Genomic DNA, 14,669 nt, shown 5'->3' with positions numbered 1-14,669 from the left:
CATCTAAAAGCAAGCAATGGAATTTTTTATACAACTCATTTTCCACTACTAAAAAGTAAATTGAGATACCCTATTTAGTTTTCATCTTCCCGGTAACATTGAAACTTTTCAGATCAAACATATTTGTATCATTTGCCTCTACTTTTCCAGTGTCGTCTTTACCATAAATGGCCCAGCATTGTTAATAATGTCAAAGTTATTCATTTAACTCATCCTTTATTAGTGGTTTTCTGTTGAGTTCTGGGGATTAGCAATATGTAGTTGGTCAGTTTTGCTAGTAGTGCGGTATTGTGTCCCAAAATTGAGTTGAACTCACATTTCTCACTTGGTACTTTTCCCTCACTTTTTCTCTCTACAGGTTAAAGTGCTGTTTGTAAGAAACCTGGCTAGCTCTGTAACAGAAGAAATACTAGAGAAGACCTTCAGTCAATTTGGAAAACTGGAACGAGTGAAAAAACTGAAAGACTATGCTTTTGTTCATTTTGAGGACCGAGATGCAGCAGTGAAGGTTTGTGCCAGTAAATTGGATTAAACTCTCTCAATTCATGATATATTTCAGAATAATGCCAACTACCATATCTGTAGAGATTGCCATGATGTTTGAAAGTGCTAAATGATATTTACTGAACTCACGTCAAATTGTTACTTGAATGCTGTTTAGATAAAGAGATTAAGTTTAAAATTAATACTGGCCTTTTTTAATACAACCCGTCTGTGATGCTTATTTGCATAGCAATAATTCCTAATTTTAATTTCCCTTCTCCAAATTACAATAAAGGGATTACTGTTCCTTGAAATTTTCAAATTTTAACAGCTGGATTACATAGGATTTGTGGGATCAAAAAATCCACTTGACCCAGCTTGTTATTTGGTAATTCCCTTTATTCTCTTTCACTTTTGTAAAATAACTTTTACTTCCCTTACATTCTTGCCGAGCATCTACTTAAATGCATTATCCTATTTGCTTCAACAAGTATGTGGTACTGATTTCCACATCCTTGTCATTTTCTTCAAAATTTCATCAGATTTAAAATGAGTTGGGGGCCCATTCAATATCATTAGGTATTGATAAGTAAGATGTTTTGGGTGAAAGGGAATATATTTGATGCTAACTCTTTCTGGCTCCTGCTGGCTTTCTGGCTCCTGCTGATGTTTGTTTTCTGTAGCTGTTTTTGTTATTGATAGGGAATGTGTAGAGTCTGACTGGGTGAGGTCAGACAGACCAACTATTGCTTTTCTTGTGTATCTTGTAATTTTTTTTCTCTCTTGATTAGGCAATGGATCAAATGAATGGAAGAGAAATTGAGGGTGAGGGCATTGAAATAGTTCTTGCAAAACCACCTGATAAGAAAAAGAAGGAACGTCAGGCTCAACGACAGGCAACAAGAACCCAAGTGTAAGTTGTTGAATTAAAAAGGAGCAGTGCAACTAAAATATGGTTCTTTTAACTTTTTATATCTAATGCAATTTTCTTTTACAGGTATGAAGACTATTATTACTACCCCCCACCCCGTTTGCCACCTCCAATCAGAGGCCGAGTCCGTGGAAGTAGAGGTGGTAGTTATGGCTATCCTCCAGATTATTACAGCTATGAAGATTACTATGATGATTACTATGGTTATGATTATCATGATTATCGTGGTGGATATGAAGATCCATACTATGGCTATGACGATGGATACCCAGTTCAAAGAGGAAGAGGTGGAAGGGGTGGAAGAGGTACAATTCCTCCTCCCAGAGGCCGTGGTGCACCACCACCCCGAGGAAGGGCAGGATATCCTCAACGCGGAACACCGATGGGACCTCCAAGGGGTGCTAGGGGTGGCAGAGGAGGCCCGCAGCCGCCGCAGAGAGGACGTGGAACCCGTGGTGGCCGGGGTAACCGTGGTGGCAATGTTGGAGGAAAACGAAAAGCTGATGGGTACAACCAGCCAGATTCCAAGCGACGCCAAACCAACAACCAACAGAATTGGGGCTCCCAACCCATCGCTCAGCAGCCTCTGCAGCAAGGTGGTGATTATTCTGGTAACTATGGTTACAATAATGACAACCAGGAGTTTTATCAGGATACTTATGGGCAGCAATGGAAGTAAACAAATGGGGGTTTCAGTGAGATTGTTGAGACCCGATTGGCTAAACTCTGCAACCTTCAAATCTGATTGGCTTAACTCTACATCCTTCAGTACAGATTGGCTGCCACATGCATTTTGCTGACATCAAGAATCACTATTGTATATACCAGATTTTTTTTCATAAATGCACTTGGACATTTCTGGCTTACATTTTCCCTTAACAATTCTTTGGGGGAAAAGATGCTTTTTATTTTGTTTTTAAGCTACCTTTTTAGCAGTTTGAAAGGAAACTTTGGACTTTGCTTTCAGATGTTGGGCACAATTTTCAATCATGGTTTTGCAGAATTGACTGGTATTGGACAGTTTCACTGGTTTATGGCTTTGGGATTAGATGCCATTGGAGTATGCTGTATATAAGTAAATGCTAGTGTTTTGTCTTAGTAGTTTTTAAGAAGAGCTTGCAGTTTAAAACCATTTTTAAGTTTCCTTGTACTGAAAGTAACATTTAACTGTGTGTTTTGCATTTGTAGAGTAGGTAAATTGTGTTTTTTAAAAAATTGTTAGCTTCACACCTTTTAAGGATCTGCCCAAAATTTGGTTTGGCTTAATCGTACAACCCGTGGCGTTCTGTTCATTGATGTGATTGATTGTATTTACAATTTATTGTTCATGTCAAATTTCAATAAAACTTAAAACTATATTATCCAAAAAATTCATGATTCAAATTCAATTGTGTCCTGAAAATTTGATTGATTAGATATGTGGTTACCTTCAAACCAACAGCTTTTCCCCCAGAAAAAAACTGCTTATGTGAGTGATCAATCAAACGAATGGTTTGACTTTGTATAACCTAGTTTTACACCTGCAGAAAGAGAGATTGAAAGTGTAGAGTTTGTGGAAGATGGTCTTTCCAATAGTTGTGCATTTGGGATGAAGTCTGCTTAATAGTTAGCAGCACACTTTTATAAAGCATGTTTATAAGTATCTGCACACTTAATTAATTTGAAAATAGTGAGGGAACCAATTGTTGTACACTTGACAATTGACGAATTTACAGTGTACTTAGCAACTTGACAGATATTGATGGTCTCATGATTGCCAATTTGCGAGAATGAATGACCATCTCTGGCACCTTTTTTCACTGATCAACATGTATTTAATAGATTAAAAACTTAATTTGATATTGCTGTTGAGAGCTGGTGACATCAGTGGCGCATATCTTATAGTAAAAATTTTTTTTGGTGGTGGGACAAAAGTATTGCAGAGTGATCGTGAAACCTGGCAGAGATAAAGAAGTCACTGTCATTTGCCATCTGTGATTATCATTTCAGCATTTCCACTTGGCTGTGCTCTTTAGGTTAGTATGTCAGTTTTCCATGAATTCGAATGTTTAAATTTTTAGAAAAAAAATAGAAGTTTTCAACATTAGATTTTTGTAAAAAGATAATGGTAGCTCAAAATTTCTACTAAATGTAACAATAGATTTTGAAGTATTGACTAAGATTCTGCATTAGTCCCAAATGTTCATTTCAGAGTTTAATTCTCTTTGGAAACCAAGAATTTATTAAATATTTAAGCGGGCACTTGTTCTTGCTTTGAAGGTGGAATATTTCATAATAGTGAAGTGAAGGATGAGGTGGAACAGATTGTGACTTACAGCCTATATTCCCTAGAATCCTCCCCCCCCCCAATTGTTCAATGCTGTTTGTCAAAATTAATCTAATATACAAGCATTTATCCAAATTTTATTCTTTCTAAGACTGGGAAAATCGATTTCTGCAGTCATCTTGCAAGTTCTTTCTTATTAACCAAGCGACTATTTTCATTAGGATTGACAAGACTCTCATGTATTAATGTATCAGGCTACAAATTTTAGGTAGAAGATTAAATTACATAATTAAGTGTTATTTGTGGGTACTATCTGAAATGTTGCTGGTGGCTTTATAATGTTAACTCTGGTGGTTCTGGACTTATGGAAGGGAAAGGTTGTCCTCCTCTTTATTGATTATATGTGCACATATATGCAGTAACTTATTTTTGTGGGAATTATTTAATTGCCAAATTATTTTGAGAATACGTGTATAATTTGTGGTCTATTTGATATTTTTGAGGGTTGACCATTTATTTAGGGACTTTTACTGATAAAAGTATTAACATTAGTGCAACTATTTGGGTATTTAGATTTAATCTGCACTTTGACAAGTTGTTTTGTGTGACTTTTCTGGAGAAATCTCATTTGAACAGAAAAGTTAGATGAGATCAGTGTGGTTTGTCAGATTGAATCTACTTTTGGAGTTAATTCTAAACACCAAGGTTTTGCTTATGCTGTCAGAAATGCCCTGTCCGAAATCAACACAATACAGCACAAATCATAACCATATCTGGGACATTGCTGTCCTAAGCTGTATTTCTGATTAAACTCACCAGACTTTTGGTTGACCATCCTTCAACGCTGTGCGTTCTTGTAAACGAAAAATTCAGTGAAACTTTGGTTGATTGCTGTCACAGTGAAATCATAGCTTACAGTAATAAAGTGACGGATTGCACTGAGTGACTTGGGTTTTGTCTATTAAATCTAGCTTTCAAATGCTATAATTTGTTTGTCATAGAATTGCAGCACTGAGAATGAAACCTTAATATTCATTATATAATGGTATGAACAGAGTTCAGCGCAAGCATTAATATTGTTTGTGCAGTGTGGTGAGAAATACCCTATTTTGTTTTCTCAGTTTTGTTGACACATGGCTTTTTGCAAATTTTTATACTGCATTTTACTTTTTCTAATTACTGTACCTCAGCTTTGCAGCTGTTCTTGATCTGCCCTGAAAATCTCAATTCACTGTTTTTGAGATTTACAGGGAAAGTGCTTGGAGAAACTCAGCAATTTTTGGTGGGGAAGTGGCGAGGCCCATTACCACATTACAGTGTTAAACCTCTTATGTGTTTCACTGCTGCACCTCCCTGAAAATTTATAAGGGTAGCACAGTGGTTAGCACTGCTGCCTCAGTGCCAGAGACCCGGATGCAATTCCCGCCTCAGGCAACTATCTGTGTGGAGTTTGCACATTCTTCCCGTGTCTGCGTGGATTTCCTCCGAGTGCTCCCGTTTTCCTCCCACAGTCCAGGTTAAGTGAATTGGCCATGTTAAATTGTCTGTAGTGTTCGGTGAAAGGGCAAATGTTGGGGAATTGGTCTGGGTGGGTTGCTGTTCAGGGGGTCGATGTGGACTTGTTGGGCCGAAGTGCAAAATCTTCTGATGCAAAATCTTGTTGACTTTGCAAATGCTGCATCTGCCTCGGCCTCAGAATTTGTTAGAAAGTAGGAACTAGATATATTAGTTTTTGAGTGACATTATAAAGTAACATGGTCACTTATGTATTGGAGCATAATGACCACGAGTAATATTAATCATTTTTGGATTGGGTCCCCAACCCCCAATGGTCTTGTTTAAATCTCTGCATGGGGCAGTCAGATCGTGTTCCTTGATGATAGAGGCACTTCATGCCTTTAACCAATGTTTGGATTCATGAAAGATAAAATGTATTTGCTAAATTTATAGATGTGCAAAACAGTCAGATTTCAGAATTGAAAATTAATCTGCAAAGTTGACAAAAACTTTAGATGTGTGAAACATGTAATGACTATTGATTTGGAGATGCCTGTGTTGGACTGGGGTGTACAAAGTTAAAAATCTCAACACCAGGTTATAGTCCAACAAGTTTAATTGGAAGCACACTAGCACCGCTCAGAAAGCTAGTGTGCTTCCGATTAAACCTGTTGGACTATAACCTGGTGTTGTATTGACTATTGTAAGTGCAACTACCAGGTGGTTGAGTATTATTTTATCAAAAAGGAATAAATCTTTTTATCCTTTCCTGGTTTCTATTTCCTAAAATGTTAGGTTTAATTGTCCGATCCCATTTGCCTAATTTCTTTCCTTCATCTTTGAATAAAAGAAACAAAATCTTAAGTATTTGGAGAACAAGCAGCTTCATTTCCTCTGAACAACTGTTTGCTCTCTAATTAACTCCTAGTAACATAATAATGAACAAAAGCACAGTAATTATTCATTTAGATGATTTGGACATAATTAATTTAATAGCGACTTCTTTTCCAAACTTAAAGTTGTGTATAAATCTAATACCTAATTGAAGGGCATTTGCATGTCTGAATGAAACTGGATTGTTTCCGAATTTTGAATTAGATGAAGATTAGACAATTAAGTGAGTGTGTTGCTGCTTTTGTTTGTTGTATATCACATGTTGGGATGGTGTTACTCAGTTTGGTTGATGTTTACCCATTAAGCAATCTTCAATTTTTTGTGAAGTAATACTAGAAATAAAAATACTACTGTTGTCTTAAATGTCATCCATGTGATATTAGATGATAAACTCCCATCTTCCTTAAAGTGGAATTTTAAAAATTGACAACGCAAATGAGTAGGAGTTTCTCTTTACTCCAGATTTGTCTCCGATTGAGATTTTCCAATCAACTGTTGTACTTGCGCGCACACGTCTTCAGATCAGAATCTTCTCTGATTTATTTGTCCTTATTGAGTGAGTGGCTCAGAATACTTGCTCGCAAGGGGCAGGGACAATCGAAGTGTCAGGAGCCCTGAATTATGTCTATTTTCTGGTTCAAGAATTAGTTGTGGTTTTTAAGAAACATGTCAGTTACTGGATATGATGCTATATGCTAGATTCTATTCTCTATCATGTGGAGTATCTGCAGAATCTAAAACTGAAAGAGGTTTAATCTTAATGATGATTGAAAGGTTTGTCTCCCAGTAACATGCAAAAAAAAGCTTGGTTAAAAAAAAAATCTTCTATTCACTCCTGGCATGTGGGTATCATTAGCTTGCCAGTATTTCATTGCCTGTTCCTAGGTTGCCCTTGTGAAGGCGGTAGTGAAGTCCATGTGCTGTTGATAGACCCACAATACTGTTAGGGAGGGAATTCCAAGATTTTGACCCACTGCCAGTAAAGGAATGGTAATATATTTCCAAATCAATGCTGAGGGACACTTGGAGGGTGGTGTTCCCCTATATGTCATGCCTTTTTTCTTCTAGTTGAATAGATTTGGAACATGCTGTTGAAGGACCTTTGGCAAATTTCCGCAATGCAACTTGTAAATCGCCACACTGCTGTTACTGAGCATTGGTGGTGGAGGGAGTGGTTGCTTGTGAATTTGATCCTAATCAAGCAGGTTACTTTGTCCTGGGTGGTGTCAACCTTTTTGAGTGTTGGAGCTGCATCCATCCAAGCAAATGAGTATTCCATCACTCTTGACTTGTGCTTTATAGATGGTGGCTAGGCTTTGGGGAGTCTGGAGGTGAGTTACTCTCTCTGGTATTCCTAACCTCTGATCCGCTTTATAATGTGTGTGTGAGAGTGTGTCTAGTTGAGTTCCTGGTCAATTGTAACCCAGAAGCTGCTGATAGAGTTGTAGAATCCCTACATTCCGTCAGTAGGTTTTTCAGTGATGGTAATACCAATAAATGTCAAATAATTGTTTGCTTGTCTCTTATTGGCAATAGTCATTGCCTGAATTTTATGTGCTGCAAATGTTACTTGGAAGAAACTTCATCAGACTTGTGCTCCAGTGGCAGTATTCAGTGTTAGTACCATCTACAAGAATGAGATTTAATGAAAGGGGATGATGTCAGAAGGGGGAATAGTGTTCGCATAATCTGTCCTTTGAATCATTCTAGTTGGATTCTTGAACAGTACCTGCACTCGTTTCAGCTTATTGATGTTTGTTATGCTAAATGTAGGGAGCTATAAATAAGTTACACACAGTTGTCACTAACTGAAATACTAAATGAAATTAGTTATTTTAGAATTAATGAATAAGATGAGTTTTACTGAATTTGCGTCATAAATCTGTGAAATGTTAGAATGAATCATTTTTCCATGCTCCCAATAATGTTCATATCCATAAATTTTCAATTATGAAAGCTAACTTTGATTTTAAAAGAACTCTCAAATCAACTCTGCTTTGTCTTATTTTGCGTAATCATTTGATTTTAAAATAAAATGATCATTGGTTGTTAATTATTAATCAGTGTGGTGCAGCAAGTTTGCTCAAATTATTTTTGAAGCTTGCACTGGCTTTCCATTATCTAATGCATGTTGAAACAAAATGGGTTTAAAACTAGAGCAAGTGATGGAACACTTAATGCATAATTTAATTTTGATGGTCTTAAGTTAGAATAATGTTTTGCATTGTCTTTTGGTCCCTGCTATAGAATTCGTTCCCCATCACATGGTAACTCTGGGACTGAATCAGTCCATTTGTAATCTGCTTGTCAAGTTTATCCTTACAGTGAGACATCCCAACTACATTTGTGTCCTGAATGAGTCTATTTTGTTTCTACTTCTGTAACATTGCACCCACCAACTAATGAGCCTTCATTTTTTTGTTGTGTGTTGCTGGACTTTGCTTCAAGGAGAATTGTGGGAAGCATGTTCCCAATGGCGAAGGTGTCTGGAACTAGGGTCACAGTCCAAGGATACATTCAGGACTAAGAGGAGAAGACGTGTTTTCACCCATAGTGTGGGGAGCCTTTGGAATTCTCTGCCACAGAAAGCAGCTGAGGCCATAACACTGAATGTTTCCTGAATTAGATATAGTCCTTGGGCCTAAATGGATCAAAGGATATGGGGCAAAAATGGAGACAGAATACTGAGAGTGGATGATCAGCCATGATGATACTGAGAGTGGATGATCAGCCATGATGATACTGAATGGCAGAGCAGGATCAAAGGGCCAAATGGCTGCCTCTTGTTTCTTTCTCTGTAATTGGCGCACAATGTACAGAGGACAAGTATCTATCTTTTGAGTAAATAAGTCTTTTTAAGGCAAATAGAATTGGAGGATAAAGTGGACTCGTGATATTCTGTAATGTCCTTTAAGGAAGGAAGTCTGCCATGTTTACCTGGCCTGGTTTGTATTTGACTCCAGACTCTCAGCAGTCTGATTGACTCTTAGAGCTTTCCAAAATGCACTAGCCAACTATTTAGGTACTCGAGCAATTAGGGATGGGAAACAAAAGTTTAAAAATTTTTGAAAATTGGGTGGGACAAAATTTGATTAAAACGATCAGCTACATAATAACCAATGGAAAATTTATTTTTCTATAAAAGGGTTTAATGACAAAGTTAAACTATTAGGCATCTGAATTATCAAGTACAATCTGAAAACTTAAAATTGGCTGGCTAGAAGTCTCTAGACCCCTTTCATGGTGGTGGTTGTGTTGTGGCAAACTTATTTGAAGTGACTTAATTTGAGTCATAGAGCCCGTAAACGCACCCCTCGCACCAACTTATTCATGCAAACCTGATATCCCAAATTTAATCTATTCTCTTTTGCCAGCGTTTAGCCCATATCCCCCTCAATCCTTTGCATTCGTATATCCATCCAGGTGCCTTTTAAATGACTTAATTGTGCCAGCCTCCACCACTTTCTCTGGCAGCTGGTTACATACACTTACTACCTTCTGCATGAAAACTTTGCCCCTCAGGTTCCTTTTAAATCTTTCCCCTCTCAGCGTAAACCTATGCCCTCTAGTTTTGTACTCCCCTACCCTAGGAAAAAGGTATGGCTATTAACCCTATCCATTCCCCTCAGATTTTATAAACATCCATAAGATCACTCCTCAACCTCCTACACTCCAGAAAAAAGTAGCCTCAGTCTATTCAGCCTCTCCATATGGCTCAAATCCTCCAATTGTAGCAACATTTTCTGAGTCCTGTCAGTTTAACAACATGTTTCCTATAGTAGGGAGACTACAATTGAACGCAATATTGTAGAAGTGGCCTCACCAATGTCCTGTACAGTTGCAACATGAACTCCCAACTGCTATGCACTGACCAATGAAGGCAAGCATGCCAAATGCTGCTTTCACCACACTGTCTACATGTGACTTTACTTTCAAGAAGCTATGCGTCTGTTCCCCTAGGTGCCTTTATTTGGCAACACTCCCCAGGGCCGTACCATTAACTGTACAAGTCATGCCCTGATTCACCTTACCAAAACGGATACCTCGCATTCATCTAAATTAAAATCTACCTGCCATTCATTGGCCGATCTGTTCAAGGTACCATTTTAGTCTGAAGGCACCACCTTAACTGACAAATATGTCTCTAATTTTAGTGTCATTAGCAAACTTACTGACCATAGCTGCTATGTTCATAGAACATAGAACAATACAGCACAGAACTGGCCCTTCGCCCCTCTATGTTGTGCCAACGTGTGAACTTTTTTCAGCTTGTCCCCTTACACTCTCAAAATCATCCATGTGCTTATCTAAGGATTGCTTAAAATCTCCCTAATGTGGCTGAGTTTATTACATTAGCAGGTAGGGCATTCCACGCCCTTACCACTCTCTGTGTAAAGAACCTGCCTCTGACATTAGTCTTAAATCTATCACCCCTCAGTTTGTAGTTATGCCCCCTCGTATATGCTGACGTCATCATCCTAGGAAAAAGACTTTCACTGTGTACCCTATCTAATCCTCTGATCATCTTATATGTCTCTATCAAATCCCCTCTTAGCCGCCTTCTTACCAATGAGGTTCAAGTCTCTCATCCTTTCCTCATAAGATCTTCCCTCCAGACCAGGCAACATCCTGGTAAATCTCCAGTGCGCCTTTTCCGATGCTTCCACATCCTTCCCGAAATAAGGGGTCCAGAACTGTACACACAATTCCAAGTGTGGCCGCGTCAGCGTTTGGTATAGTTGCAGCATGATATTGCGGCTCCGGAACTCAACCCCTCTATGAATGAAACCTAACACACCGTATGCCGCCTTAATAGCTCTATCCTCCTGGGTGGCAACTTTCAGGGATCTATGTACATGGACTCCAAGATCCCTCTGCACATCCACACTACAAAGAATCTTTCCATCGACCCAGTACTCTGCCTTCCTGTTATTCTTCCCAAAGTGCATCAATTCACATTTAGGTGCATTGAAGTCCATTTGCCACCTCTCAGCCCAATTCTGCAGTTTATCCAAGTTCCCCTGCAACCTGTAACATTCTTCCACACTGTCCACTACTCCACCGACTTTAGTGTTGTCTGCAAATGTACTAATCCATCCACCTATGCCTGCGTCTAAGTCATTAATAAAAATGACAAACAGCAGTGGTCCCAAAACAGATCCTTGTGGCACACCACTAATAACTGGACTCCAGGCTGAATATTTTCCATCAACCACCTTCATTCAGAAAGCCAGTTTCTAATCTAAACTGCTAAGTCACCCTCAATTCCATGCCTTTGCATTTTCTCCAACAGCATACAATGTGGAACCTTATCAAAGGCTTTACTGAAGCCCATCCAAATCATTTATATAAATGACAAAAAGCAGTGGACCCAGCACCAATCCTTGTGGAATGCTACTGGCCAGAGGCCTCCAATATGAAAAACTGCTCCAATTCTTGAGAACAAAGAATGCAGTATCAATACCCAAAAGAAGATAGTATCATGTTACCAAATGTCAGAATGCTAATTTTGATTCGTATAAACATTTATTTTAAACTTTAAATCTTTAGCAAAGTTTCTTTTTTTTTAAGCAACCTAGAAAATGCATTGGTTTCTGTTCTGTACAGGAGCCTCCTCTGACAGACTATTGCATGTACCAGTGATACTTAAATGCCAGTAACATTACTTGTACACGTTCTGCAGTTGTAGGACTTGGGTTCTGACTGTTTGCTGCTCTGGCTGACCTGTTGTGTGTGTTGTGGTATGTTTTCCTTAAGCTGGTTGTACTTGTCTTGTGAAAACAAAAGTATATCCAATTAATCACATTGTGCAGTTCTTTTCAGTGTTAAAATGGTTATTGCCCAAAATGATGATATGTATAAGGGAGAATGGATAAAACATTCATTGCCAGTGTCCAAAGTGGCGTTAGAACTGGTATTTTTTTTCTGCATCTGCAGATTGAGAGTATTCAGGTGCCTTGTTTGATCACTCACTTGCAGCAGTTTTATGTCTTTATTCAGCTTGTTGGTGGTGGGAATGAAGGTTATCCTTGAATCGATTTTTCTAGAATACCTGTATTTGGAAGAAACCTCGCATTGGTTTCAACAGTAGATGAATTAGACGTTGTCAAGACATCTAAAATATGATACCTTCAATCCTCTGACTTTGATTTCAAATCATAAACGTGCGAAGTTTACTAAATGTTATTTCATTTTGATCAACTGAAATATGTGCTTTTCAGAATAACAGCATGCAAAGAGAATTTAAATCTCTTATCTGCATAAGCTTGAAGGTCTTTTTATCCTAGTTCGTGCCGTTTCTGAATCTGCCCATCTTAAATACCATCTTACTGAAAATATACTGGCAATGTTAAATTGGCTAAATAGGGATGCCAAATTTTTTGGACAATTTATTAATGCACATAAAAATATTTTGCCAGGTACATTTTACTGTAATGATCCAGGTGCATTCCTAAACAGTCATGGTATTACAAACAAAGGCCTTTTGTGATGTTGACAATAGATTGGTTATTTCACTGTCATCTGTTTTAAAATTTACACATGTGGTAAGCATTGAATGCTGATAATGGAAGACAATTCCTTATTGTATAACCTGCAATGCAGAACTAATAACATTAATTTTTGTGGTAAATTGTGCTTCAAACACAATATCTTTTGAGTTATGTTTGTGACATCCCTATTACAAGGTTGGCTACTACAGTATAATTTCTGTACAACATTCATCGATTGGACCAAAATGGCACGAATGGCACTTTTCTTGAATTTTTTTTCTAAATTGAAGATTATCCAAAAGAGATGACAAAATATACTTGATGACCTATCTACCTCAACCAATATTAATAAATGCAGCATATGGCATGCTTGTCATTGCCTACTGATTGATCAGTTCTAACCATTTACATTTTTCTTTTTAGCTTTAAAAAAAACTGAAAAAAATTTAAGTTGGAGAGTTGTATTTTATGGTAAATTATAGGGTATAGGCAATGAGAAATTTCTTTGTATTGCTGTTACTAAATATTCTGGTAAATAGCCACAGATTGTATTTCTGTCCTAGTCTCTTAAGTTTTAACAAATATCCTTTTGTCACCTGACTATCAGGGAAGCGTGGTTGAGGCTGGCCCTGACCTGTTATCATGACACCAACATCCTAGGTGGGGGCTGTACAGGAAGCTGCTGTTGGAGTTATATGGTAAGACAATTTCTGTGCCAAGTTTTTCCCAACCTACATAATATGTTTTGGCATCTCATCTGGAAACTGACCTGGGAATTAGTGCCTGATTAACACAGTCAGCATTTCAAATGTTTAAAAAAATGTCACAGTCATGTTAAAAATAATGTGACTTAATTTTCTCTGTAGCACTAGACTATTTAATCAAAGGAAGTTTACTTCATTGAATCATGTAGGAAAATTATTCTAAATGTTGATGTTTGTTGATTTCGATCCTTATTAAACAGAGTTTTGGAACAAGATTTGGACTGCATGTGTGATCTGTATTTCCACGTGTGAAATACTTTTGATAATGGATGGATTTTGTGCATCTCTTCCTCGATCAGTATTTGTGGTCCAGTATTGAGGAACGGTGAATGCTAATTCAAAAAAAACACCAAATTCAGAATTGGTTATGGATCATGTGACTGAATGGAAGACTGAAATATATTTAGATGACTGTCATCCTGTCTGGTTAATTTCTTTGCAAGTATTACTAAATGTTGAATGAATGCACCTAGAGATCTGTTGGGATTGATGATATGAAATAACTTCTTTGTATTATGTCTGAGATTTATTAAGAAGTCATATATTTGGTTAAAGTACCGTGCAGAATTTGATGAAAACCAGTAACATATCATGTAGTTCTTCCCAAAGTGCGTGAGAAACTCTTGATCTGCTTGCTAGAGATTTGCAGAGAAAATAATTTAACATTTTATATCTGTACCTTTGTGCCCCAAATTTAACAGTTTGGCTGACAATTCTCATGTTCTGGACAGTTTTTGAGGATATGTTTCAATGTCTTTGAAATTGTTCCTTAACAAAACTCAACTGCTTTTTAAGTGAATAGATTTGTCGATATCTACTATCTAATAATTGCTGATGACCTTAACTTGGCTTTTGAAGGCTTCTATTTTAATTGATTTGTGTAACCTCCATTTATAAAATATCCACAATATATAAATGTGGAAAAAAGTAACAAAGTTTAAACTGAGATTCATTAATTAACTTTTTAAAGTATCAGGATTTGTTAATTTTGATTTCCTTTTCACATTCCTAAAAGAAATCCAACAAACCATGAGCAAATGAGTTTGTGAACTGAGAAAAATTATATTTGTATCAAGACATTGAATGTTACTTTCCCTAAAAGTCGGACAGTATCATTCACTAATTTTATGCAACTACAATGCATTGTCGACCATTAATGGTTTTCTGTTCTGTATGGTCTGCAACGGCAAAATTATTTGCAAGATGAAGGATGTTTTGGGGTGGGGAGTTGGGGCAATTCTGGAAATTATCTAAACCTGATTTAGGAGAGAACACATTTAACATACTTGCAAACAAAAGCTCCACAATAGTTCTGACTCTTGCTTAAAAATTACACATCCAAA

General features: G+C 37.4%; 1 protein-coding gene across 5 annotated transcripts in view; it reads left to right on the top strand.

Annotated features, from left to right (window-relative positions):
• LOC122563540 (heterogeneous nuclear ribonucleoprotein R) overlaps positions 1-14,669 on the top strand; it is a 38,742-nt gene that overhangs the window by 14,121 nt on the left and 9,952 nt on the right. For 3 of the 5 annotated variants that reach the window (XR_006315636.1, XR_006315634.1, XR_006315635.1), the window contains exons 9-12: positions 359-508; positions 1,275-1,396; positions 1,481-2,010; positions 13,170-13,260. Coding sequence is in view for 2 of the 5 variants with exons in the window: in XM_043717402.1 (XP_043573337.1) it covers positions 359-508; positions 1,275-1,396; positions 1,481-2,093 (885 nt within the window). In the remaining 3 variants the exon portion in view is untranslated. Of the gene's footprint in view, positions 1-358; positions 509-1,274; positions 1,397-1,480; positions 2,785-13,169; positions 13,261-14,669 lie in introns of those variants that run through there. The other 2 variants (XM_043717402.1, XM_043717403.1) reach the window with 1 other exon arrangement.

Source organism: Chiloscyllium plagiosum, chromosome 27 (genome assembly GCF_004010195.1).
Source record: "Chiloscyllium plagiosum isolate BGI_BamShark_2017 chromosome 27, ASM401019v2, whole genome shotgun sequence".
Classification (NCBI taxonomy): domain Eukaryota; kingdom Metazoa; phylum Chordata; class Chondrichthyes; order Orectolobiformes; family Hemiscylliidae; genus Chiloscyllium; species Chiloscyllium plagiosum.
The sequence above is the reverse complement of the archived record's forward strand: the minus strand, read 5'-3'. Positions and strand labels throughout refer to the sequence as shown.